The following is a 27,405-nucleotide window of genomic DNA, read 5'->3' as shown; positions in this document are numbered from 1 at the left end:
TTAGTCTTAAGGCTAGTACGCAAACAAGAGGGGCTGTTATTTCCTCATTTTCAAGCCTTGATTCTTTCACACGGGCCAGAAATATCTTTCAAGCTCCAGATTGTGTCAGGTTCCTCTTGTTATCTTTATATAAGATATCTTTAAATATCTTTCAAGTTCCAGATTGTGACAGGTTCCCGGGTGAGCAACAGGTTTCTGTCCCTCTGTCCTGGGGCTTTTGAATGGGACCTTGCCCTGGAAGGAGCCATGGATCTCTGGCTTTGGCTACTTTACTTCCTACCAGGTAAGTGCCATGGGGAATGAACTTGAACATCTTAGGAGGTTTGAATTGGCCATAGGCAGAAGAGTAGCCCACATCTCCAGCTCTGATGTTTCTGGACAGATTTCGTTACAAACAAGTACCTAGGTCAGGACAGAGATGGAGGCCACAGGAGGCTTTGGAGACCCTCCCCACTCCTGCTAGTGGTCCTTTCTCCACTCTAGACACATCTCCTGTTCGGCTCATATATTGACCCATAGGTCTGAAGGTGTCACCTCTCCCAGACATATAGCCTATTAATATGGGATTTTAAAGCAAGTGGCACCAAAGTTCTTTCTTCTTACCTCTACCTTCACTTTCTTTGAATCTCTTTCATTCCTGGTTTTCAACTTTCAACTCTAAATGAAGACTCCCTGATCCATTCGGTAGTTCTAGTCCATTTCCCGAGCTCTCTGTTTCAGTTCACAACCATTTCCTGGGCACCCTCACTTCAATATCCCATGCAGATCGGAATGAAATGCAACATGCCTAACAGCTTACTTCAGTTTCCTCATTGGTCACCATCCAAACGAGCTAATCCATTTAAACTATCTCTGATATTAGCTATTAAATGTTAGAGTGGCTTTTTACCCCCTCTTCCCATTTGTTCCCAACTACATTTTGACCCAATCAATGGCCAATTCATTGTACTTTCTAGATTTTCATTTACCAGGATGAGAAGCAATGGCAGCCTCTGCTAGAGAGGGAATGGAAGAGAAAAGAACAAGTGGTCACCTCTTACTTAGCTTTTCCACTTCCTCCAATTTGACCTGCCTATAGTTCCAGATTATGTTTCCTAAAAGATTGATTCTAACCATAGGACTGCCCTTTCCACTGCCTACTGAATTAGATACAAACCCCTCCCTTGTGCTTCTCTTTACTTCTGAGCTTATCACATTCCCCTCCACTTCCCTAACCTCTACCTAAATAGGACTTCTCCTTGAACATGTGCTAAACTTCCTGCCACCAGCCCTTGCCCCTGCCATTCCTTCAGCCAGGAACATTCTTATGCTCACCGTCACCTTCTATGGGTCTTTCAAAGCTAATCTCCACCATCACCTTCTTCCTGTATGTTTTCAAGGAACCCCTCTTCTGAAGCCATAGCCAACCCCATTCTGCCTTGTAGTGTGGTTTGGGGTGTTGTCTACACTATTTTTTTTTATTAAATGGTAACCTTGAGGGTCAAATGGATTTTTATTCATACTTGCTTTCTTTGTGATGACTTGAGTATGGATGAAAGTCAAATGTTTATCAAATTTAAGACTGAAAAATCCCAAAAGCCCAAGGGAATAGGGTTTTGATAAAGCGTCAGACTTGGTGAGAGGTGGTAGGACATACGTGAGCACAATGTGAATACAATTAAATTTAGGCCTCAGAGGGAAGAGGGGTTGGGTGAAAGCAGGTGTCTAGAAGTGAAAGGTACCTAAACTGCGACATACTCATCTGTCCTAAGCAATACTATCATTCTCTCTGGACCAGAAAGGTCCAGGCTCTGGTCCTCCTCCATTTGTGTCCATCCCCACAGGGTGAGGAGTTCCACAGGGCCAAGGGGATATACCCTCTCTAAACCCACACCCACACACCCTCTTCTAGACCTCAAGTTCTCTGTCCAAATGTCTCCAGGCCCACTTTCAATGATGGTGTGAGCCTCTCTCCTGGATCTTCTATCTTAAGGTGACCCCTTGGTCTATTAAAGGGTGGCATAGGTGGCTGTTTGAAAAGGAGACAGATGGAGCTTCTACCTGCAAGCTGGGGAATCCATCATTCAAATAAGGGTATAGAATATACTTTAGTTAACAGTTTATTAGTTTGACTTATAACTTTAAAATATTTAGACATATGATATTTTATTTGGACATATGGGCTGTTATTTGTATTCATGCCCCAGGTTCTGCCAATGTTGGGGTGGTACTGTTCCCTAGAACACAATGCATGAGGCCCAAGCTTTAGGCTACACTGTTTGGAGCCTTAGGTGGTGTTATGTAATAAAGCAAAGTAGTATGTGGTGTACACTTTTAAAATTTTTTACCTTGACCAATAATAATAGTAATAATACATATGTACTACATACATTGATACATGCATATGTATACTACATGTTCTGACCCAGCACACACACACACACACACACAAACCTACAATTTGTTCTTGATTCTTCCCTATGGGGATAAGTTTGGGCTTCAGCAGTTGCATAGATGTTGGTTCTATTTTCTGAGATGCAAAGAGCTTGTGAAGGAATGGGTTTTTTGAAGAGACCAAGGGTTCTTTATTTTGCCATCGTAAATTTGAAACACATATTAGATACTCAGCTGGAGTCCAAGTGGAGACATCAGAAAGGCAAGTCTGGAGCTCAGAGGTAAAGACAAGACTGGAGATACATGTTTGGGTGAAATCTGTATAGAGTTGGCATTAAAGGTGGTGAGAGTAAATAAGCTAGTGTGGGGAGAGACTCAGGGAGGACAGAGAATGGAACAGGCCCAAGTATGAGGCCCTGGGGTGGCCCAACATTGGGAGGTGGCTAGAGAAGAAGTCAGTAAGGAGATTATAAAGCAACAGCCATTGAGAGTGTGATGTCAGGGAAGCCAGGAGAAGAAAGTATTTCTTTCCTTTTTTCTTTTTATTTTATTTATTTTTTTTTGAATGTGTGACTTTTTAGTAGAAAAAAAAATAAACAAAATCACAATGATGAAACCTAGAGGGATAGGGACCAGGGTATCCCAGGGCAGGCTCCTGCTCCAGGCCCCTCTGCTGGCCTGGGATTGTGCTTGCTGGCGGCAGCAGCTGGGGCCAGGAGAAAGTGTTTCAAAGGTTCAGTTTCATCAAATGGTGCCAAGAAGGAGAGTAAAACAAAGACAAAGGAGTGGCCATTAAACATGGCAATAAGGAAAATTTGAGTGACCTTGACTAGAGCAGTTTCAGTGGAATGATAGAGACAAAACTCTGACAGGTGTAGGTAGAAGAGGAATTGGCAGGTATGCAAGTGGATTCAGTGATTTTGATGACTCATTTGAGAAAGAGAACAGACAGAGGTGGCAGCCAAAGGGGAGGCAAAAACCAGACGAGGCATTTTCAACATGGGCCCTACGGAGCAGGTGTGTAAGCCATGGCGATGCAGGAAGAGGAAAAAACAATGAAGCAGGCAGAGAAAAGAATAATCACAGAAGAGAAGTTCTAAAGAAGGTGAGCAGGATGGACTCAGGATACAAGTGAAGGCACAGGCTTCTGAGAGGTAGTGGGACATCCCATTCATTGGAACAAAGGGCAGACTGCAGGTCTGGGCAGACATGGGTTAGTGTATGAGGAAGTAGAAAGTTAGGTTAGATATTTCTCATCCTTTAAAAAAAATCCACGCTCCAGCTAAAAAACATGAAAGTCTCAGGCCAGCTTCCTTCTTCCAGAGATTCTGCCATGACTTGAGTTATAAGCTCCTCATCACCACTCTCCCCTTAGAGAAGCATTGCTGTATGGAAACCAGAGTCTATCTCCAGAGTCTATCTCCATCACCAGCCAAGACCATGTGATCCTTTACCTGATTTGTATTATGAAAATTATATTTTTCCATGTTCCAAATATCTATTTATATCTAATTGTATAATTAGTGACTTTTGAAATCATGTATATCCCTTCCTCCCCTATAGCTAGCATCACTGTAAATCAAGTCACCAATTATAGATTAATGTCACTCAGTAGCTTCTCTAAAATACCATTAAACATCTTGTTTCCTCTACATAGCTTCTTCCACCCCTCCTTTCTTCCCAGAATCATTTGGAAATGTGCTGTAGTTATAGCCCAGAACTGCAATACTTTAAGGACCCCTGGGATGCTTATTTACACTGCAAATGCATAGGCCCCAGTATGAACCAATGTAATCACCATGCCTAAGGGTAGAACAAAGTATCTGTATCCCAGAAAGTCCCTCCCACATGAATCTTGGCACATTGTGTGTGAGTTCTAAACCAGGAGGTTCTATCTCTTTCCTCTGTTAGGGAAATCTGCTTTTCTAAGCCTTGGATATAAGTTACAATCTACTATGAACTCTCAGAAAAGCTGGTCATTTTCATCTTGTCAACTAGTGCTTCCTTGGGATCAGAGCTCAGTGTACCCAGCAGCTTTGCTTGTGCTTCATCTGTCCAGTGTTTGCACAGTGAGGATGTCTTAGTTCGGGCTGCTATAACAAAATACCATAGAATGCATGGTTTAGACAATAGGTGTTTATTTCTCACAGTTCAAGAAACTAGATGTTCAAGACCAAAGTGCCAACTGGTGCCCTCTTCCTGACTTGCAGATGGCCACCACCTCCCTGTGTGCCTATCTCGTCTCTTCCTGTATGCATGGAGAAAATATGGACACTGATCCCACTATGAGGGCTGCAGCCTCCTGACCTCACCTAATCCTGATCACTTCTCAAAGGCCCCACCTCCTGATACCATCACATTGGGGATGAGGGTTTCAACACCTGGATTTTGGAGGGATACAAATGTGTAGGCCATAACAGCAGATGGTATGAGGCCACTAGAAGTGTCTGCCTAGGTGATAACCCCCCCTTCTCTGTCATACACCTATTTTATAGCATCTTGTTCTTGGGGAAGCAGCATTCACTCCCATCTCTGGCTGAGTTGGTCCAGACACATTCACATGTTCACTCTCAGGTGCTAGGATTTACAATACCTACAGGCGGGATCATCTGGACACATGGGGGGATTTCCCCACCCCCTCGATTGGGTCTGTGCCATTTGCACAGGTTCTCTTCCATTGCCATATTCCAGTCATGAGACTGCCAGGGGATGTAAAGCAGTGTTGGGTTATTCGTGTAAGGGTTTCCATGTCAGATCTTACGTATCTGGCTGGCCCCTCTGCTTCTCCCTACCACATTACAACAGCTGCACTGCCAGATAGCAACACACTCCTAGAAATGTTCCCTTCCAGCCCCTCTCCAGACTCTGTCCACACTTCACATTCCCAAGACTATTTCTGTCTCTCTACATGTCTCCATGTTCTTCCCTCTTCTTAAACATCTGTCTCAGGCTCTCTGTTCACCAAGAAGCCCCAAGCTCCATTTCTTTCCTTGACTCTCCTCATTTTGCCAAACCCCCAGGAGTTTTTCTTAATGTGTGGTATCTGGATGAATTTCAGAAAGTTTGTGAACTTCTTTCCAGCCCATGAACATGCTGTGTTCTCTCTTGTATCCCGGCCTTGATGGCAGCTGTTTACATTGCTGGAAGCACCTCTTCTCCACCATCCAAGTCCCCCAGCACCACCCCAACACACACACGTCACCCCAGAAATATGCAGACACTTATTGGACCCTCTTAGTTGACAACCATACACAGGCATACCTTCCTCTCCAGCTGGTTCAACTGCATTAGACCTGCCTTCATCAGCCACAAAACAGCTTTTGATGTCAGAGACTCATGAACCACGTATTTTGTCCCTCCCTGCTCCACACCCTCCCCAGCACACACAGGACATACACACCCGTGCACACATGCACAAGCACTCATGCACACCCTTGCTTCCCCTGTACATTCCCTTCTGCAGTGAAGACAATCATTATCCCTCAGTCACCCGCTACACCCAGTCCTTCAGGTCACAACTGAGATATCACTTCCTTCAGAAAGCCTTCGTCAAACTACACCATCTCTCTGCAACAGCCTGGATCAGGTGCCCCCACTTGATGCTTCCAAGAAACCCTGTGTGTCTCTGTGCCTTTTCACAGGATCCATGACACTGTGCTGTAGTGGCTGTCCATTTGTATCACCCACTAAATGATTCCTTCTGTGAGGGGAGGAATGCCAACTATCTTACTGTCCCATGAAAGGCATTCAATATGTGCTAACTGGATGACTTAGTAAACAGAACTGGGTGTGAGTGGTTGTTTTGGCTGAATGGATCTAACAAAACACAACTGGACAGAGAGACCTGTTGCAGCAAAACTCTACCAAGCATCCTAACACCACACTGAAGTCAGCTGGGGGTTATGTGCTCTTTGGGGTTACCATGGAATATCCTCTCTCCTTGGAGTAGTTTTGACTGTATTCTTGGGGGGTTGGTGTCTGGGTCCTTAAGAGTATGGGTTTGGTGATGAGGCTGAGGGTTACGTTCAGGCTTGGGCTAGGGAGAAGCATGGCTGAGACACAAGTTTGGGCACAGAGATGAACCCAGAGTTGGACTGAGGATATAGAGAGGAGGGAGCATGGGAGGAAGCTGGGGATGAGGCTAGGGCTAGAGATCAGGATTGGACTGGGGCTGGGAGCTGGCTGAGGCTGAGCGGATAATGGGGATGGGGCTGTTCTAGGGATGAGCGTGAGGCTGGGCTGGGGCCAGGGCTGGAAAGAGGGCTGGAGTTGGGGGTGTGGCTGAGGATGAGGCTTCCTACACATTAACTTGCTCTCCTCACAGCATCTGGAGCTCTGAGGAAACTCCCAGAAGTCAAGCTGGAGGGGATGCTGGGCAGATCTATTATCATCAAGTGTCCACTTCCTAAAGTGTCTATGAGGTTATATCTGTGCCGGGAGACGGCCAAACCTGAAGCATGTATCACCGTGGTGTCCACAACATTCGTCAAGGAGGAATACAAACAACGAACCACCCTGAACCTGTTTCAAGACCAGAATCTGTTCGTAGTGGAGATTACAGAGCTGACCAAGAATGACAGTGGAGTCTACGCCTGTGGGGCAGGCATGCGCACAGACCGAGACAAGACCCAGAAAGTCATCCTGGATGTCCACAGTGGTAGGTGCCTGACCTGATGGAGGCCCAGCCCACCCCAAAAACATTTCCACTGGGAAGGCTGGGGCAGCCACCGAACTATGGCATCCCACAGACTCTTATGTTCTTGCCATATTAGCCAGTCGGATGATAAGTGGGACTTGTGTAGTTGAAACCTCATAGAGTCAATTCACAGTCCGCAGAATTTTCTATCCAAACCAGACTGGTGCTCCCCTTATGTTGTATTGTATCATCCTACCCAGGACATGAGGGGGATGGGGGTTGAGATTGAGGAGGAAATTGGAAGCAAAAGGACATAATTGTCCCATTGAAAATACCAGGGATTAATATAAAGGAAAGACCATCCTTTCTCAAGCCTCATTTGTAGGTCAAACTTGCTGCTTTATGATCTGACCCTTTCCATATTTCTGCAGAGTCCTGCCTTTCTCCTTTTTTCTATTGACTCCCTCACACATGTGCAGCACTGATTCAACAGTCTAAAGCCCAGGGGCCTCTGACAGCTTTACAGGGACTATTGGCTGGGTGAGGCTGAAAGAGTTTTTTTCTTTCAGGGAAGCCCTTAGCCCCCTTATTTTCCTGCTCCTCTTGTTGGACCCTGCCTTCATCCCCTCACCACCATCCACCCCAGCTGAGTCTGCTTCAGCTCCTACCCCTGTCCCTTCCCCAGGCCTCCTCTCCTCCCAGAGCCCACCAGTGTATTCCTCTTGTCTCCAGTAGACTATGAGCCATTCTGGGAAAAGGAGCTGATGCCTGAGATTCCACCATGGTTTCAGGAACTTCAACAGGTGTCGGTGCCCCCTTGGTTCCGGGATCCTGCATATGACAGTCCTTTCGAATTCATCATATCCAAAGGTCAGTTTCCCAAAGCTAGGGTAGGAGACGTGGAGAAGGTGCTATGGCATTGTGAAAATGGAAGGAGGTTTTGTTCAGTTCATAGAGTGATTAGCAGGGCAGAGCTGAATCTCAGATGAATATTTTCCTGCCTCAGGAGAGGGCTCTTCCCTAAAACCTGGCTTCTATGACCTTCAAGCCCAGCCTACAACCTGAGTTCCAGAATTTACATCACCACTAGGTGGCACCATAAGTAATTAAGTTTGTGCTCCATTCACAAAATCTAGCTCTTTCACAATGATCACGGAAACCAAAATGGGGCAGACGTTTCCCAGCTGGAGTTCATTATGATTCCTGATGCCCTCAGGGCAGTCATCCAGTTGCTGGCATACAGTGTTTTTTTAACAACTCTATTTTGTTGTGGGAAAAAAAATGATTATACTAATGATACTGTTATATTTCCATATCGTTTTCCTGTTTTAAATGTATTTTGACATGCAATATTTTCCTCATATCCACACACCTACCCTGCAAGGTAGATACACTAATTGAACATTGTGTCGCTAAAGGGATAGTGTAACTGCACCCGGGGTTGTGACTGACAGGCTTGGGACAAGGGAGAAGAGATAAGCACGTGGCAGAGTGGACCTGAACTACAAACAAGGTTTTCCATTCATTATCTGAGGAAGGCAACTGTTCTGCCTAGGAAGTCAGGGAAGGCTTCCTGGAGAAAATGGTGCTTGGAGTAAATATGGATAGAATTTACCATGTGTAGGTGGCATGTTAAGAAGGCATTTCATACCACAAGGAATGCCGGGACAAAGGTAGTCTGGGTGAAGGGGAAGAGTGTGTTCAGGAAAGAGATGGTAACCCCATCCTGCTGGAGACCAGAATGTATGTATGGACGGTCACTCTTTCCTGCTCTCTCCTGCAGTAAGCACATCAGCTCCAAGTACAGAGGCCCCTCCAGCACACCACCCCTCCCCCACCACCCCAGTCGTTCACCACCCTCGAGTTTCCAGAGCATCTTCAGTGGCTGCTGCCAAGCCCACAACCCTCCTGCCATCCACCACAGACTCAAAGACCTCAGCACCGGAAGGGCTGCTCAGGCCCCAGACAGCCAGCTACGACCATCACAGCAGGCTTTACAGGCAGAGGTAAGAGGCCTCCAACCTCCAGGATGGGCTAGAAACCAGGCAAAATAGTCTAGAGTTAGGAGATCCACTGAAATCTTCCTAAAATGTCTACCAACCAAGACCCTTCTTGGCTTTGTCTCTAGAAGGCCCCTGTGAAATAGACTACCCATGGGTATCGCACATCAACTCCTCAGTGCTCCTAACCTGAGTGCACTAGTCAATGGCCCACAGGGGATCTTGTGGGAGCCAGACCCAAAGTTTTCAGTCACTCAGCATTCATTCCGACATGTTTTGATGGATAAAAGCTAAATGAGGATAAAATGTACTACTAAAATTAAGTACTATACTTTCTTTCATGTGTTTCCTTTTACTTTTTCAATGTGGTTATTAGGAAATTTAAAATTACTGACTCACATTATATTTCTACTGGATAGCACTGGTCTAAAGGCAGGATGCACTCCAAAGAATTGCTGCAGTCGACCACAAGGGGGCAGCATAAGAGCAGCCACCAAAGAAAAGCTACAATAATTGGAATTCTTTTTGCCTAAGCAAAGATAAACATGTTAGTGGGGAAAGGGACCTTCAACATCATTTGGGTTTTATAAGTGAAGAAACTGAGACCATGAGATCTAAGTAGTTTCAAATGGAACTAGGATTCCTGATTATTAGTTCAGAAAATTACAACAGCCTACTAATGAAGAATTCAAGTCAATTCAATCAACATTTTCTTACTGAGGGCCAGGCATTGTGCTATGTCCTATAGATGTAGAACAGTGAAGACATGAAATATGTAGGCCTTGCCTTACTAATGAAAGTCAGACTCTGACAAGCATTATAATTGCTATGAACACAGGAATTGGGACAGAAAGAAAAGAATTGATCCTGATTTACCATGATTAGGGAAGAAAAAATGACCTATGCGTTGGTCTTTTGTGGAGAAAATGAAGGGAAAGCCTTCTAGGCAGAGGGTGTACCATGAGAAAAACATCCTCTTTTCTACAGTTAAAAGAAATGAAGTCATTTAATATTTGCAATAATCTTGTGAGGAAACCGAGGTGCAGAGAGCTAGAAGGGGTTCCAACATTTGTTAACTGCTGCTTAGACCAGGTGCGTGAAGTTCTTCTTAGCTACTCTTCAGTGAATCCTTAAACGGTTCTGTGAAGTAGGCTTTACTAGACTCATTTACAGGGAAATGAGGCTCAGAGAAGTTAGGAGACTGGTTCAAGATCACAGAGCCAAGAAAAAGCTGAATTGAAATTTGAACCCAGGTTTCCTGACTCCAAAAACAAGGCCCTTTGTTGTGAGGGGCAAAAAGTCGATGTTAACAGGACAAACTGAGCCATTTCCAAAAACTCACCACTCAACAGGCTTCCTGAGACCTCCTCCCCCTTATTGAACTCTTCCTCCCCTCTCCCTCTCCTTCCCTCCTCAGAGCCTTCAACCGTGGCCCAGTGTCTCGAACGGAAGGCCAAGGATTTCACATTCTGATCCCCACCGCCCTGGGCCTCATCCTGCTGATACTTCTGGGGCTGATGGTGAAAAAGGTCATCCGAAGGAAGAGAGGTGAGCGGTTGGGGGCTCGGTTAGGGAGACCTGAGCGGCCCCAAAAGCCCGGAGCATTCAGACCCCCGTGGATCTCCGCGAGAACTCCTGAGCTGTGGATGAGCGGCCTGGAGTCTGGGGAGCGAGGGATGGGGGAGAAAGGTCCGGAAATGGGGAGAGGACGACGAGGAGAACCGCCCGGGCCCTTCGGTCTTCAATGGAGGGCAAGACGGTGCCTGGCACTTTCTGAGCCATTCTCCTGTTTCCCTGGGGCTTTTTGCCGAAAAGCTCTCTCCAGGCGGGTCCGCCGACTGGCCGTGAGGATGAGAGCCCTGGAGGCCTCTCAGCGGCCCCTGTCGCAGCGGCCCCCGGTGTCACAGTGGCCACGCTCCCAAAACAACGTCTACAGTGCCTGTCCTCGGCGCGATCGCGGGGCCCACGCCGCGGGTAAGCAGGGGTGGGTAAGCAGGGGTGGCGAGTGAGCCGGCTGGCGAGCGGGGGGGGGGGGGGAGGACGGGTGAGGGGGGGAGGTACGGGCGAAGGGGGTGCGGGTGACCGGTGGGGGGGCTAGTACGGGTAGCAGAAGGTGGGTTGGGGGAGTGGGGAGTGGGGCGGGTGAGTGGACCGTGGCGGGACCAATCCGTCAGTCCGGCGAGCGGGAGCAGCAGACGCAGCGCTCAGCGCGGGGAGGAAAGCCTGGAGCCGCCGGGCGGACCCCTCCCACCCTGGGTTTAGTGCAGGGCTGGACTGCGGCCCGACCCTCGGCCACGCCCTCATCCCGGCCTCCCTGACTCCCCTAGGTGAGCGCGGGGCTCCGGCTCCCCCAGACCCCGGAGCGTCCGCGCCCTCCGAGCCGTCCGCCCCGCTGCAGGTAAGCTCCGCCCCGGCCTAGACCAGCCGCAGGGGCCGGACCCCGCGGCCCTAGAGCTGGGCTAGGACCCAGAGAAGTTACTCCAGCCGCGCGTGGCTCCCGGGCGCCGGCTTTCCGCGCAGTTCCTAGGCGAAGTCTGGGGACCAGTGGTTATCAGTTTCCTCCTTCAAGGGCGTCAGTAGACTGGACTACCCAACAATGTGGTAGACTTAGTTACCTGGCTTTTAGCCAAGCATTTTTCCTGAGTGCTTGGTAGAGGCTGGTAGATGGTAGTTCTACAGTGCAGACGGACTTTTGTGTGGAAGAGACTCGATTTCTAGGAGGCCTTAAGGAGATAGAAGCTACACACTTTCACCCTAAGATGAGGGAGAACTTTCTATTACTCCCGAAGATGAGAGGAGTTGGTTTACCCGCCAATGGAGGCGCTTAAGCCTGGCCCAGAGGATGACCTGCCCAATGTCAAGATATAGAAGATTCAACACCTGGGGAGAGGAGGGTTCCTCTTGAAATTGAGGAATGGATATAGGGAACTCGTGTTTCTGTCGATGGCCATGGGTAGATGGGTAAAAAGCCTTTAGACTGTCCACTTATCTTTGTTTTCCTAAATTAAGATAAAAAAGATTTTATTTCCTAAAGTAGCCCACAGTAGCTAAAACACTATTTCCTTAGAAACCAAGAAAAACTAAGTGTGGCCAATGTCCCTTTCAAAATTAGTGTGTAGACTAAATTAATGCAACAGACCCTAAACCAGAGGGTTCACAAGATGGAAGCTGTTTCCTCCCAAGTAAAGGTAGAGGAGGGGGCAGAAAGAAGTGGCCTGAGCCAGGAGGTCATCCAGGGACTAACGTACCTTCTGTCTTATTGCTCCACCATCCTCTGGAGTCTTGTCTGGTCCATGGTCAATGCTCAATAGTCACATCCAGCCCACTGAGAGAGAAAAAGAAAGCTGCTTCTTTAAGACTGGACCCTGAAGCTTCCCGCGTGGCTTCCTCTCGCATCCCATTGGCGGAGAGTTGTAGTCCCTGACTGGGCAATCTTGTGCCTTGCTAAAACGGGGAGCCTGATGCCCAGCAACAAGTGACTGCTCTCCCCACAGTCCTTTCCAGCTTCTTGAGTTTGCTGTCCCTCACCCCTGCTAAAGAGGGTTTGCAGTAGCATAGGCAGGTCCAGCAGTGCCCATCTATTCTACCCACTCTCCCCTTACACATGCCCTTTGTCCTGAACTGCTCTGTGACCACACGTGCCCTCACCTGGGACTATAGCTTGCTCAAGTTTTACCCTTCCGCCTTACTTGAAATTCTTATTCTCACTACTGGGGACGAAAATGTCAATGGAACAAGTTCACAAGGTGCATATGATTAATGACTGAATATTTTAACTTTCACAAGGAATATTTTAATTTTTTAAGTCAAATAAATTAATCTCAACTGGCAAACTACAACAGGCAATGGGAGATAAGTACAAAAACTAACAGGTCCTTTCAATGAGTTGCTGAATACCTACTGTGTTCGGGGGCTGGGCTTCTGGTTCTCAGCCCTTGTGTTTAAACATGTGACCCATCACCACTGCAGCCTTCTTGGCTGGATGTTACCATAACTGCAGCATGTTGGGGTCATGGCTCAGCCCTGTACCCTGAGAACTGACCTGTTCTGAAGGCAGATGATGCTGAAGTTTCTGTCTGGGGAAAAAGAGCACCATTGTGCCCACGTGTCCCGCTGCCTGACTTTCCTTCTCCACCCAGCCCCTTTCTGGAATACACTGTCATGCCACATCACTGCCTCTCCAAGCCCTTACAGAGGTGCTGGGGGTGACTCACCCCACTTCCGAATAACTCCCTAAGAAGGTGTATATTTATTCCACAAATCACATCATCCAATCCCAGAGAGGAAACTCCTCTGGCAGCTGGGTTTCCTTCAGACTGGTGCTTAGCCATGTGACTTTAGTCTGAACCCCATTTAAGGCATTTCCTGCCCACATTTGAAGTGAGTGTTTTCCAGTTATCTCAGGTGAGATGGCACCCTGAAAATCCCCAGGGCGGAGACACCTGATGGAGCTCAGCCACCTCTGTGTCTTTGCCCTCTGGAAGTCAGCAGCCGTAAACATGCCTACCATTGCTAGTTATGGGAACCCGCCTGAATACTAAAATCTCCCTACCCAGATCCAGTGATGCCTCTTTGGTTGTTCCCAGGTGTCCGAAGCTCCCTGGCCTCATGTGCCATCTCTGAAGACCAGCTGTGAATATATAAGCATCTACTATCAACCTGCTGCCAAGGTGGAGGACACTGATTCGGATGACTACGTCAATATCTCCTGCCTGACTCACCCCTCCAGCTGTCCTCCTGGGCCCAAACTTTGATGCCAATGAGTCTTGTCCATCTGCTGGTTTCCAACACCAGCTCCATCTGTTTTCAGAGCCCTCTTACCTCCCACATCCCACCTTGAGTCTCTCCCTGTCGAATCACCCTAAGCATAGCTCAGTCCCCACAGCTCTTCTTGAACATTTTTGCAAAACTCCCATGGCTTTCAGGTGGGCTCTGGCCAGGCAGAGCATTTGTTCTGATGTCACCTGATCCCCCTTCAAGTCATGTAACAGGCTATGGGATTTGCAGACTATCTTTGATCAGAAGGTTTTTGCTGCCTTGGCTCTAGGGTGTGGCATTAGGCTGGAGCATGGGCATAGCTGTTGCTTCTGGAACTTTTGCCAGGCCTGGGCCTCATACCAATAGAAGGCCCCTGGACTGCACCATGAGGGTATGCCTCAGCCCTTGAGCTAGGAAGGGATCTGGCATGAAAGAAACACCCCTGGCAACATCTTTGCCCTGATCTTAAGGGTGGCACTTACTAGTGAACTTTACTCATCTTGTGTCCTATTGTAAGGGCAATTTGTTTTGATGTGATGAAGGATTCTAAATTTTCAGAACCATATATATCTCTCTATATCTATAAATCCTCTTTAAGCCTCCCTTCCTTGATACTCATAAGGATCCTGACTCTGGCATTGCCTTTCTTTTAAAAACAGTTTTTGTCTCCTCTTTACCCTTCCATTCCCCAGCACTGCTATTTGTGCTCGTATCTTAATCATCTTAGCAATGAGTATTACATCTCTCTGCTTTCAGAAATGCACCTTATCTCTTTGGGGAAGGAAAGTGGCTTGGATTCCCAGGAGGTCCAGATGCTCTGAAATAGCACTATATCATGGAGGAAGAAGCATCCCACCTCCTCCATATACTCTTGCACTTAAATTTTCTGAGCAAGGGCATAGGCAGACATTGTATCTTTAGACTGAAGTCAACTACGAAACTCAGCCAGAGCCTGAGACTAGAGAATGCCCAGTCTTGCGGTTAGGAAGATGGTCTCTCCCAGACACAACACTCAGCCTCACTGAGCCAGAAATAGAAAGGAACGGCTGCCAAACTTGAGCTCCCTGCCTTTCATTAGCAGGGAATGTCATCACAGTTTGGAGAGTCCATCCATGTATAATGACACCATCAGCAATGTCAGCTTGACCCTGGCACCCTCTCAAGTGGCCGATAAGGGAAGAATAAGTAAGATTAGAAAGGAGGCACCCAAGGAGAAGGGATGGTCGGGAGTATGGGCAAGAACTGTAAGGTTTAATGAGCCTGCTTTGTGTTGGGCACTTAACACATTATATCTTTTATCGTTTATATTTCCAACTGGTGTCCTCACCCCCACCCCACTGCTCTGTTCCTAGAGATGTCATGGCAATGTGATTTCCATGCCCAAACATTCAACTTTGTATCCAGCATCCCTCGTTGTTCCTCAACAATTCAAAGATGGCAAAAGAAATCCAGTTTATTAAGCATTTACTGAGCCCCACATGGTTCCAAGGATCATGGAGGATAAAAGAGAAGCACGGGGCATTGTTTCTGGTGTCTTCACAATACTTAGTCTCACAAATAAATATAACATAAGTTAAAACACTGACAGGAATTAAATAGACTTGTAATAAATACAGAAATCTTCTTCGTAGATTATTCGCAGCATCCAAGGAAACCTTCCATGACTGTTGTTGGGGCCACTTAAAGAATGAAGTCTCTGAGGATAAGCCTGGACCAAGAAGGGGACCTGTGGTCAAGGGTGTGAAGTGCCCAGAAAACATCACAGGAAGGGACACTCTTTTGAAATGACATGGAGAACAAGGAGAGTATTCTGGTCCAGGCATCTAGAGCTGGTAGAACTTTTGCATCCAGGTCAGAAGAATGTCCACTTCTCCAAAGGCTTTGGTCTGAGCTGCTTCTATGTCCAGCTAAGGGAAGAGTTGAAAATCTGCCATGTTAGCTACAACAATAAGTTTTCTTCCAACCCACCACTCCTAGAGCTGGCTGGTTCCACATCACAGGATTGCTTCTGATGGAGTCAGCTTCAGCCACACATCACTTGTCCCCCACTATGTGTGCTGTCTGCTTTGGGGTTGAGGACAGTTGGCCAGTGGGGGCAGCAGGTCAAAAGCAAGGGAAAAGCATTTGGAGCCCTGGCAAGAGCCATAGAATCCCAGTGCAGATGGATCTGGTCCCCCTCCTGACTACTGTGCAGATGAGGATACTAAAGCCTGGGTGGTCCATGTCCTTTGTGTGTTATTACTCTTTATTTATTTTTAGGCTGACATATCTGTTTCTTAAAAAAGTGATCAAAACCATATATGTTTTGGGGGCTGGGATGAAATTTGGATTTTCTCTGTTGTCTTAATTTGGGAAAAGGTCATATATTTTCTCATGATATTTTCTTCTTACAAACTAGACCATTTGAGCATTGTGGACAATACCATGCATGGGGATGTGTATTGGAAATTATGGGGGGCAGGGGTTACAATGGTAGTCTCCCTTCTTTCTCCCTCATTTCTGACTCTAATTGCCCAGCTAAAGTACCCATAAGCCCTCTCACAGGAAGAATCCGCAGTTGTGAAATCAGACTGGAGGGAAATATAGTAGGATTTTAATTTGAAAACTGGCAGGAAAATATAGTAGGTAATTTATGGTGCTTAAGCAAAGTAAATGCTAATTCATGTAAATATTCCTGTGCTCCTGCTAAATCAGGTGGCTTTGGGCAAGCCCAGTGGAATCACCTGCATTGCATTCTGCATTTGGTCTCTGAGGCACCCTTCTGTGATAGTTCAAGCAAGCCCTGGACTCCTGGCCTTGATTACCTGTTTAAATGCTCCCTGGAACAGCAGGAACCGCCTGCGTGCACTCTCACTAGTGGAAAACTTCTCCTGCTGGATAACAGAAAAAAAGTTGTGCCAAGTGTTGGGTAGGAGCAAAGAAAAGCTCCCTCCCACTCCTTCCTAGTGATGGCAGAGGTTCCCAAGGCCAAGGAGGAAAGCACCAAATCCACATCCTCAAGGAGCCAATGCAGAACACCTGCCATGTGGCAGGGCCGCCTCTAGTTCCCACAGCAGTCTGGCCAGGTGAGGGTGATCATTCCATTCTATAGGTAAGAAAACTGAAGGCCAGAAAGGTTGAGCACCTTGCAAAGGGTTAACCAGCTGGTTAGAAGCAGAACTAGACTTCAACCCAGGACTGTTGGTGTCCAAAGCCTATGCTCTTTTCCCGATTGTGGAATAAAAGCCAGGACGAGATTCCTTTGGAGAGGAAGAGGAGTCCTCTCCAAACACCATTTTCCATGGGCCCCCATCCTAGCTTTGCTCTACTCACACTGGGTTGCAGTTTTGACAGGATGACAATAAAATTGTTGGCCAGAGTAGAGAATGACTTCTGGATCCTGAATTCAGCTGCCTTCTTATGATAGTTTTTGAAAACGGTATTCAAGTAGAAGTTCAGCAAGGCACGGATGAGGTAACAGCTCTCAGCATCCTGGAGAAGGTCTAGGTCATGGTGGAGCCAAGGCCTCTACCCACCCCAGCCCTGGATAAACAACCCATGTGTTGCCAAGGCAAGGTAAGCACAAAAGAGGCAGGAATCTTCTAGGAGCTACTGATAACATTAGATCTGAAAGGGCCTTCGGAGTGGCGCCTTTCAGAGAGTGGCACCTTTGGTTTCCAGGAGAAACCACAGACCCAGAGAGAAGGATTTCCCCAAGGTCCCACAGCTAGTCAGTGGCAGACACAGGCCTAGTTCCCAGGATGTCTGACTCCCCATCTGCTTAAAACTTTTTTCTCTGCCCTATGACCTCCCTAATAGCCCTGTGAAGTGATAGACCCATGAGGTGATAGGCCCTGAAAAGCACCTGGAACTTGGTGGTTGTGAGTCGGCAGGAAAAGGAACTGGAAGGAGAAGAAAGGAGGAGAAGAAGAAAACACCCCAGCATCCTTGGACACAGGGATTGCTCTCCAACCCCCTCGAGCACACAGAGTAAAGACTACAGGGATCAGGGAAGTACAAGTGTGCTCACTGACTGACCAGGTCGGTGATGAGAAGACAGGAATGGGTGAGGAAAAAAAGGATGGAAACAAACAAAAAAAGACCTAAGCAGATGCAAAAGAGAAAGATTGATGGCAATTCTTTTGATATCAATCATGGAGACAGTTGTGTAGGAGCCTTGATCTCCACTCACTCCCCATGCCATCACACACATGCCCACATAACCCAGGTCCTGGGTGATGACCTCATGCATTAACTTCTCTGGCCCACTGCCCAGCCTTGTCCTGGTTAGGCCCAGTCTGGGGCAGAAGTGAAGTCTTCTGTCAGCTTCTCTAGACAACCCCTTACTCCCACCTCCAGAAGACAAGCCATAGTCTTTCCCCAAGGAAATCTGATTACCGAGATGTTCTGCAGAACCTCTTTCCGCAGCAGCCGGACACTCTTGATCTTATCCTGAGATTGCTTTGGGAACAGAAGGAAGAGTTGTCTCCAGGTTAGGGGTTGGGGGCAGCATAGAAACCAACCTTGGAAATACATTTAGGGGCTGCTTCCCCAGGCCTCTAAATCTCTGTATGTGAGATCTCAGAGCCCCAGGAAAGGCTGGACTGAGCTGGCCCCTCGGGTGGAGAAATGGGTTTCAGCCACAGAAAATCACCAAACTTGTCCCCCAGGGACAGATGGAATTCCAGGAGTTCTTAGAGCCTTTATCAAGGACCTGTTTGATTCCTTTGGTCATTTGAGACAGGAGGAAATAACACTTTGGTTTAAGGGCCTCCAGAGGCAGGTTTTTACCTCTTATTCCATGAGAGTTAAGGCGTGCTTCTTTTCTCTGGAGAGGAAGCTTCTCTGGAGCTTCCCCTGCAGCCCAGTAACTCATTCATTTCAGTTCATGGATGTAAGTCATTGAGAGAAAGGAGCTTTTGAGCTCCTCTGTCCTACCTACCTCCTCATTGTGCAAATAAGGAAACTGATGGGACTGGGCTGTTGTATGGGTTGGTTTCAAGGTCAACATCATACATAAGTTTCCTGTTCCCAGTGCAGTACTCTCCCCTCCCCAGGCTGCCCCATCGAGCTCCCACTTCTGGCTTGCATCTGGTTTATCCTTTAAGAAGTTTAGTGCATTTGTGAGGGTACATATTACAGCACTTTCAGGCATAGGAGAAATCCACAGTCACATTACACAAGCTGCCCTATCCCATCTCAGCATTAACCATTCTTTCTACCGTTAGCCAAGGCATAAGCACACAACAGACTAGCAGGATCCTGGCTAAAGAGCAGGTGAAAATTCCAGTAGGTGGGACTCAAAGGACTTCTCATGACTTTTCATTGATGAAGTCTCATGTCTCCCTGGGATGCAGATAAAGCCTGGATGAATAGGCTCCATTCTTTATTCCTCCTGGTTTATGCTTATTTTCCTATAGATTGACTACCTCTTTCTGAGCCTCAGTTTCCTCATGTACAAGAGGAAATGTGGCTTGTGATGCCTCTAACTTTATAAAGTTATTCTGTAGGAAAATAATTAGCATGATACAAAGAGCTCCATAATCATAAAATATTATCCTCCCCCACACAGTAACCCCCACAGCTGTGTCCAGAATGACACTTCACTCACCACAATGTCCTTCATGGCCCGGAAGGCTTCCCACAGTTCCTGGAAAACTACTCCCTCCACTTGGCAGGTCCCAAATCGGAATTCTTGGCCTTGGACCCCTGGACCCTGGCTCCAGATAAGCAGGATGAGACTCAGGCAGGGGAGGGCAGCCTTGTGCATTGGGGCGCCCATCCACGGCAAAGGAAGGACCAGGAGGATCCTGCTGGAAGAAAGGGAGGCAGCCCACTGAGGCAGGTCCTCTGGCCCAGGAGTGGTATACACAGAAATAATGCTGCTTGATCTGCCTCAGGCAGCCTTGGACCCACAGACAGGAAATATGAGACGACTGTGGTTTCTGAGTTAGAACATTGCAAACATATGGTGCACTGGGGGTGGGAGGGCAGAGACTTTCTGCCCTCATCTCCTACCTGCTGGTCTCACTATCTCACTATGTACCTACTCCAAAATGCCCACCCACATCACATACACTCAGCACCTCCTTCTTTACCCCATACAGTTCTCTCTAGCTAACAACATGCTGGTCAGAATTTGATCAAGAAGAATGAAGAAATGTGTGGGGGAGGTAGGTATTACAATGTGCCAAAGAACATGTATTGGGAGCCCAAACTCGAGAGGATAGAGCTTAACTAAGTGTTTGCTTGTCTGAGTTCTGCCCTTCAGGCAACAGGAACACCTGGGCAGGTGTTTTTCTCATCCCAGGCCATCTCTGACTCCTCATCATGAGGTATCTGAGGGATATGAGGTATCTCAGAGGTATCTGAGGGATTAATCCTCACTCTGCCACCTCAACTGACGACTCATTTTTAACCCGAAGAATTAGCTTTTCAGGTAACTGAAGAAGAGGGAGGAATCACACTTCTGGATGAATCACCTTAAAACCTTTCACTCTATTTCCAGTTGGGAATGACTGTGTGAAGAGGCCCCAAGCTAGAGGAAGATGATCCATTATCTATCCATCATAACTGCATGCAGAGCATTCCTCCTCCCTGCCTTCTTTGATTTTTGTTTTTCTTCTTCCTTTCCTCCCTCCCTTTCTCTCTCTCTCTCTCTCTCTCTCTCTCTCTTTTTACTTCCTTCCACAACCATTGAAGAATCTTTCATATTCAAGGCACTGGTTTCACACCTGAAGACACTCAGCCTTCCACCCAACGCTGGGCAGGCAGATGAGAGAAGACCTGTCTCCAGCATGACTGCCAATATTCAGGCAGTCATCTCTCAGTGGGGTCAAAGTCCAGTATCCTCTGTCATGCAAGTCTGAGCTTCAGCAGCTCCCTCAAGGTCTTCCCATTCTGTTCTTTCAAACTCCACAGGCTTCGAAGCCTCTCTTGAAAATTCATGTCTGGGCCTCATAATTCTCCAGCTCTTCCTCCCATCCAGCCTAAATTCTTCTTAGTGTTAAATCAGAGAGAGAGGCTCCTCATCCACAGTTGTAACTTATCCTTACATACACACTGAAAAGTTGACTTCTGCCATTCCCAATGAGGCAGAAGTCTGCTGCTTCAAAGCAAAGTACTCAGGAATTGCCGCATCACTCACCTCGGGTCTGGAAGCAATGCTTGAGGTCTGCTGTTTAGAGGAGGCTGGCTCCTGCTACAGAGGGGAAGTTGGGCAGGCACCCTCCCTACTCACCAATCAGGAGTATAACTGTGGATGGAAGGTTCCTATCCCAGCTGTGCAAGTTTTTCAAAAGTAAAGGTGTACAGGCCAGCATGGGTTTGTGGAGGTTCATATATATGGGCCTGGGGGAGGGGCAGAGAAGAGGGAGGTGGAGAAAGGGAAATTGGTCATGCTTTCCTAAAGAATTACTTCATTGCCGACTCACTCTTCACTTTAAGACAATGGGCCATGGAGAAAGCCACCCCTGAGGTGAGATGAGACCTGGGTCTGAGTTCTAATTCTGCCACTGTCCGTATGACCAGGGGCAAGTCTCCTAGGTACCTTGAACCTCAGTTTCTTTATCTATAAAATTAAAGCTGGAAAGAGAGAGAGAGGGGGAGAGAGAGAGAGGAAGGAAGGAAGGAAGGAAGGAAGGAAGGAAGGAAGGAAGGAAGGAAGGAAGGAAGGAAGGAAGGAAAGAGAAAGAAAGAAGAGAAGAGAAAGGAGAGAGAGGGAGGGAGGGAGGAAGGAAAGAAAGAAGGAAGGAAAAGGAAGGGAAGGGAAGAAAAAGAAAAGAAAAGAGAAAAGAAAAGAAACAAAAGAAACTGTCCTCCCTCACCCAGAGGCTGGTGTAAGGAACAAACAACACAGAGGTGCTTTGTCAATTCTAGACACATGTTCATACATTATTGCCATACAGAGTACACCCATCTCCTTACTGCCCAAACCATTCAATAATTATGCCTGTAATGATGAAACAGTAACCCAAAGGCTAAGGATAGGGCATGAGCACTTCTTTAGTCAGTCAGAGACAGGAATTTTAAGAGTATTTCCTGACATGCAGCCACCCAGGGTTCTAAACCCTCAACCAAAACATGCTCCCCCTTAGGCTCATACATGTGCATAACCAGGTCTGAAGCTGGGGAGCTGGTGTCCTGTGGGATAGCCTCAGCCTGCACAGTGCTGCCTGGTCTCACCCAAAGGGTGCAGCAGTGTGGCTTTTGGGGAGCATCAATGCAGTCATGAGACCTGACCAAGACCTGGCTGGATGCCCAGCTGGCAAGGCACTCAGGCTTTAGCTGCCCACATGTTAAATGAGGGGTGGCCTGCAGCCTTGTTCTCAAGCATATTCCACGGACCTAGTCCTGAGGAATGCTTGTCTATAACACACTCCATGAAACAAGACACTCGTTGTCAGTGCATTAGAGAAGCCTGGCCTGTGCCAGCCCTGCTGGGAACTGTATGCCGGCCCTGAGAACACTAAAGACTCTGACAAGTCCTGTGAGGGAGGGGCGGGACGTGTGTTTAGCTTTGTTTAACCCAGCACTTCCCATGAGTATTTGATCACATCCCATAGAAACTTTTGGGGAAACGCTAGACTTGAATTAGGGGTTGGCAAATTCAGGTCAAGAATAAGCTAAGAGTGGCTTAGCCCTATGACCTAAGAATGGTTTTTACATTTTTTAATAATTTAAAAAATCAAAGGAACGATATTGTTTTTTGCTAATCCTTACCCAAGGATATGTTTATTGATTTTAAAAGAGGGGAAGGCAGAGAGAAACATCAATGTGAGAGAGAAACATTGATCGGTTGCCTCCTGTACAGGCCCCAACCTGTGCAATCAAACCCACAGCCCAGGTATGTGCCCTGATGGGAAATCAAGCCCACAGCCTTTGGTGTAGGGCACAACGCTCCAACTAACTGAGCAACCCAGCCAGGACAAGAACGGTGTTCTGTAAAACATGAAAACTTTGTGTAATTCACATTTCGGTGTCCATAAATAAAGTTCATTGGAACACAAACATGCCCATTTGTTCACATATTGTCTACGCTGCTTTTGTGCTTCAATGGCAAAGATGAATAGTTGTGGCTGAGACTATGTGGCCCACGAAGCCTAAAATATCTACTCTCTGGCCCTTCACAGGAGAGGTTGCTGAGCCCTGCACAAACATTCTAAGAGTTTCCTAAAGCCTGGGTCTAGGAGTAGGATGTGCTATGAAGACAACGTTCTCCAGTTCAGTGCAGACGGCAGACACTGGGAGGAACAGCCCTTCCCAATCTCTTCAGTTGGTACCAGTACCCCCTCCCTCCGTCACACACACACGCTCACAATGTTGTTTCCTTAAGCAGACAGTCTACAACCCTGGGCTGCCTGCTGCCGCTGCCACTGCCACTGCCTCTGCAAGGACCAAGCTTGAGTCTTTAGCTCCAGGAGGATCTGAGTTTTGCCCTCTAGTCACAGGTAAGACCCCACATCATACGCTTTTTTCCCTTCAGGATTGAAGGCATTACTAAAAATCTATAACTTCCATGGGAAGAAGATGCCAAGAGGCATAGATAAGGCAGAAATGAAGACTAAGTCAGATTCCTGGGGCAACAGATGAAGGAGAGGCAGGAGAGGGCAGGAAAGACTAGACAGTGAGGGCAGGAAGCAGAGAGAGAATTCAAGCCCCCAGGGCAAATGCAATCCTAGAGGAATGCCTGCTGATAGGCAAGAGGGATGAGCTGTTAGAAGAACAGGCTGGAACAGAGCTGTGAGGTCCTGGAGAGGCTCCAGGGGATCCACCTGGGGTCATGAGTAGCTCATTCTGTCTAAGGAAGGATTAATAAAATATGGACTTTCCAGGCAGACACGTGCCTGAGTCTCAGGCTCCGCTGAGCTTATCATAGCACAATTACCTGGGAAAGGAGGCTAAGGAGAGGCCTCAGTGACCCTGGCCCAACATCAACTGTGACTGTTGGTTATGAGGACGAGCCTCGCATGCTGGCAGACCTGGATTCAAAATGCTACTGAGCTACTTACGAGCTCTCTGAGCCTCAGCTTCCACATCTGTAAAATCGAGTCCTCACCGTGCCACAAGGACACAATGGCATAGATCCTTGCTAGGCAAAGAGTGGTCCGAGCACCAGCAGCAACAGCAATGCCTGGGAGCTTATGAGGAACACAGAATCTCAAACCCTTCCTCAAAGCTACTAAACTGATGTGGGTTTTAAGAAACTCTCCAGGGATAAATGCTAACAGAAAGAGTACAATAAAAAAAAAACACCTATTTTTTAAAAAGGAAAAGAAAAGAAACTCCCTAGGTTATTCCTATGTGTACTAAAATTTGAGAAACATCTACATAAAACAAATGAAGGATTTAACCCAATGTCCTCTACGTGGTAAGTGCTTAACAAAGGAGAGTTTCAAGTGGAAGGTAAAAGAACTAGAGCAGTGATCCTCAATGAGGAATTCCCAGGGGAATTTTGACAATGCCTGGAGATGTATTTGGCTATCATAATATATTGTGAAAGGGGTGGGGTGGAGTGGGGTGGAGGTGCTCCTGATGTGTAGTAGAATGGGCCAAGAATGCTGCTAAACAGTGCACGGGATGGCCCTCACCACCAAGAATTATGTGACCCCAAATGTCAATAGTGTTGAAGCTAAGAAACCCTGGACTAGAGGAAAGTAGTGGCTGTGGGGAAAAGAGCTGAAATAGGAACAGAAAAAGGATAAGGAAGGAGCAGTGGACTGATGAGATGGTCAGGGGGAAACAAGATGCCAACCCGGAAGGTAGAGCCCAAATGCTCCTCGGTGGGAGTGGACGGGTGAGTCCGGCCTCTGGCTCACCCCCAGGCAAGCTCCGAGTCTAGGCTTTGAGAGGCTGGAGGAAATGAGGACAGTCCTTTTGTCCAGATCCATATATTTTTACACAGACTTCATCCTGGACTAGACTAAAACCTGAGGCTCTTCTAATCTCCCTAATCTTTGTGGTCTCTGGAACTTGGGAAATTTTCTTTACAAAAATATTGGGTGAGAGAAAGTTGCTCTTAGGGTAAATTTTTCTTTACAAGGCCACTTTCTTTTCCAAAATGCACCTTATTAGACTTAGGGCTTTTATTCTGATAATCTCATGCCACCTCTGTCGTGTGTATCTATCTGCAGAGCTGGATCTTTGCATTTGAGAAGGGAATCTACTCTCACCCCACATCCTCTACAGACTCCCCTAAGCCTATAGAGAAAAAAGAACCTACACAATGGAGAAGGCTCCCTCTCCACTTCCAGGGGGTGCTCACTCTTGCATCTGATTGATGGGAATGCCTTGCAGGAGAGTGATCCGCTTATTAATTAGGATTTCCTGAGAGTCAATAGATAAAAGAAAATTACATCATCAATTTCTCCCATTGAGTTGACTTTGCTTTTCACTCTAAAAAGATTTTTATCTTCCTGTTGGCTAGGAAAGTCATACAGTAATAGATGTGGGGTACCTGGGCATTTGGTTAACCCTTTCCCCTGTGTTAGCTGCCACTATGCCAGGAGCAGAGATGAGAGGTGATGTCCACTGGTTGGCCCCTTAGACTCACATGCTGCCATTCCTCTTTCTCCTCTGTCATTGGCCCATTAAATGATTTACTACAGATATTTCAAAGGATGAAAGTAAAACCAAACACAAATTATTCTTACATCTCTACAGCATGCTCAAGTATATGAAACACTTCTCAGTGAATTTTCCCACTTGATATTCACCATAACCCTTTCAGATATTATTTCTTTGTCTATTAGGAAGCAGAGAGTCAGAAAAGTCTGATAATTTTTCCTAGGTCACATAAATAAATGATAGAATCAGAACTAGAGTACAGGTTTTTTGGTTTTTAGCATACTATTCTTTTCCCTGTGCAACTTTTCAATCTTGCATCCATTTATTTATTTACTGAGCAAATATTTGCTAAGCACACTCTGAGTGTCAGAAGAGGCTATGAAGGAAATGAATTAATATGAAAATGTGTATATAAAAGGTCCAAAAAATACAAATCTACAGAAACACAAAATAGGGCAGTGGTTGCCTAGGGCATGGAGTTAGGCAAGGGCTGGGTGGGTGGCTGAAATGAGAATGACTGCTCATGAGTACAAAGTTTCTTTAGCGGGTAAAGAATATGCTTTTTTTTAACTGCTGAAAATGTTAGAAACTATTTTAATGAAGGTGATCCTGAAACATCTGTGGCTTGCTCGATCAATTCTGACACCAGACCATGACTTCAGGAGCATTAATGTTGGAAATGTGGAAGTAAATAAAAATTTACTTATCTGTCATCTTAATGAAGCTGCAGCTCCAACCATCATGTCAGCTGAAGTTCCTTCAACTGTTGCATCTATATTAGAAATGACAGACATGACATTTTCATGACGAGGATTACAAGTGGCGGCAGGAGACCCTCCATGCAACATAGGTGTGCAGTCAGTTCTGACCAGCTGTCCATTTTGGCAAACAGCATTTTCACTCATAGATTGTTTTTCATTTTTGTTTGTTTGTTTGTTTGTTTGTTTGTTTGTTTTAGGATGCCAACTGCATAGATTTCTTCATTGTGAGAGGTTGGAGGAGGTCTTTCTAAATTCAGAATATCTAGTAGTGGTCTTTCACTTACGTAAGACATGAGGCAGTGTTTTTAGAGCCAGAGGTTTAAAGGAAGTTGATTGAATGAGGCCAAGATCTGCTGGTCTTGAAAATGGAATGTCTTCATTATTTCCTGCTACAACAGTTCTCTCTGGAGCCTGCATAATCATACTAGCATTTGGGACTCCTTCTTGGAATGCTTGTTCCAGGTCAGCATTTGATGGGGCTACCTTTAATCTGCTAATACCTTTGGTGTATTCCATTTCATACTGAATTTCACTACTGTCTGCCATCTCAGCTGCTGTGGGAGGAGGAAATACTGTCCCACTCACTAAATGTTACCAGCTATTACTTGCCATTTGGCACTAGCTGCTCCTGTGCTTCATATTAAATCCTTTAACTTGCTTCAATGTGCACGTACTGAATTTATAGCTATATTTGTCTCCCTGACGAGGCCATTGGCGGAGAGCTTGGGAGGAACCCGGGCGGAACACCAAGAAAATGTTCTAAAATTAGACAATGGGGATGCAGTCTGTGAATATACTAAACACCACTGACTGTACACTTTAAGCAGGTGAACTCTGTGGTGTGTATATTATATTTCAATAAAGCTGTTAAAAATGAACTAGACAATCCTTAGGCTCTGATGAGTCAGTGCAAGCAGTGCTGAGTAATGAGTCTTGCAAGCAGACATGTTGCCACATTGTCTGAGGGCCATTAACAGAAGGATGGAGCCTACAAAAACATCAAGGTGAGACGGAGTTGCCCACAGTCTTGGAACAGTGCTAGAAGGGGTGGAGAAGAGTTCCAGTGGAGGTGACTTTTGATTTGAGGCAGGAAGCCTGAGCAGGAGTTTATGAGCAAAAATAAAGAGAGGGTGCTGCTGGAGACTACTGTGACCTCCACAGATTCTATGGCCATACAACTCCTGAAGGGGACCAAGAAGAGGTTCTGGAAGCTGCTGGAAGATGGACAACCACTGATTGTTCTTTCACTTAATTATTGTTTTTGATCTGTTTTTTGTTTACTTAAAGATGTGTTTCTTAAAGGAAGGAAGACAGGAAGGAAGGAAAAAGTCTT

The 27,405-nt window shown here is 46.6% G+C and overlaps 2 protein-coding genes and 1 pseudogene across 4 annotated transcripts; 1 reads left to right on the top strand and 2 right to left on the bottom strand.

Annotated features, from left to right (window-relative positions):
• Positions 1–49: 49 nt before the first annotated feature.
• On the top strand, positions 50–15,989 carry FCMR (Fc mu receptor). 3 transcript variants are annotated; one of them, XM_045841368.1, is made up of 9 exons: positions 50–283; positions 6,698–7,030; positions 7,742–7,879; positions 8,793–9,015; positions 10,427–10,557; positions 10,825–10,983; positions 11,337–11,407; positions 13,596–13,679; positions 15,399–15,989. In XM_045841368.1, exons 1-9 carry the CDS (start codon positions 247–249, stop codon positions 15,429–15,431), a joined length of 1,209 nt encoding a protein of 402 aa, XP_045697324.1. In that variant the 5' UTR covers positions 50–246; the 3' UTR covers positions 15,432–15,989. The 3 variants fall into 3 exon arrangements, with proteins under 3 accessions (XP_045697324.1, XP_045697323.1, XP_045697322.1); XM_045841367.1 differs by lacking the exon at positions 15,399–15,989 and having other exon boundaries at positions 51–283; positions 7,745–7,879; positions 13,596–15,380; XM_045841366.1 differs by lacking the exon at positions 15,399–15,989 and having other exon boundaries at positions 51–283; positions 13,596–15,380.
• Positions 15,591–20,694, bottom strand: IL24 (interleukin 24). The gene is made up of 7 exons (XM_045841369.1): positions 20,661–20,694; positions 19,954–19,978; positions 19,358–19,541; positions 18,145–18,207; positions 17,080–17,238; positions 16,572–16,640; positions 15,591–15,674 (listed from the first exon to the last, which is right to left on the bottom strand). Exons 1-7 carry the CDS (start codon positions 20,692–20,694, stop codon positions 15,591–15,593), a joined length of 618 nt encoding a protein of 205 aa, XP_045697325.1.
• A 4,219-nt stretch (positions 20,695–24,913) lies between these two features.
• On the bottom strand, positions 24,914–26,618 carry LOC123820587 (annotated as a pseudogene).
• Positions 26,619–27,405: the final 787 nt, after the last annotated feature.

The sequence above is a fragment of the Phyllostomus hastatus genome, unplaced genomic scaffold (genome assembly GCF_019186645.2).
Source record: "Phyllostomus hastatus isolate PE091 unplaced genomic scaffold, TTU_PhHast_1.1 phas_contig_36, whole genome shotgun sequence".
NCBI classification, from domain to species: domain Eukaryota; kingdom Metazoa; phylum Chordata; class Mammalia; order Chiroptera; family Phyllostomidae; genus Phyllostomus; species Phyllostomus hastatus.
The sequence above is the reverse complement of the archived record's forward strand: the minus strand, read 5'-3'. Positions and strand labels throughout refer to the sequence as shown.

What these genes read in the sequence shown, in the direction of transcription:
- FCMR (XM_045841366.1), top strand. Translation starts at nt 247, where the DNA reads ATGGATCTCTGGCTTTGGCTACTTTACTTCCTACCAG. An exon ending in GCTACTTTACTTCCTACCAG is followed by an intron (nt 284 to 6,697) that starts GTAAGTGCCATG and finishes CTCTCCTCACAG; the next exon opens with CATCTGGAGCTCTGAGGAAA. An exon ending in GGTCATCCGAAGGAAGAGAG is followed by an intron (nt 10,558 to 10,824) that starts GTGAGCGGTTGG and finishes TTTGCCGAAAAG; the next exon opens with CTCTCTCCAGGCGGGTCCGC.
- IL24 (XM_045841369.1), bottom strand. Translation starts at nt 20,694, where the DNA reads ATGAATTTTCAAGAGAGGCTTCGAAGCCTGTGGA. An exon ending in TCCTCTCGAGTTTGGGCTCC is followed by an intron (nt 19,542 to 19,953) that starts CAATACATGTTC and finishes CCTCCTGGTCCT; the next exon opens with TCCTTTGCCGTGGATGGGCG. An exon ending in TGTCAAAACTGCAACCCAGT is followed by an intron (nt 16,641 to 17,079) that starts GTGAGTAGAGCA and finishes TCTGTTATCCAG; the next exon opens with CAGGAGAAGTTTTCCACTAG.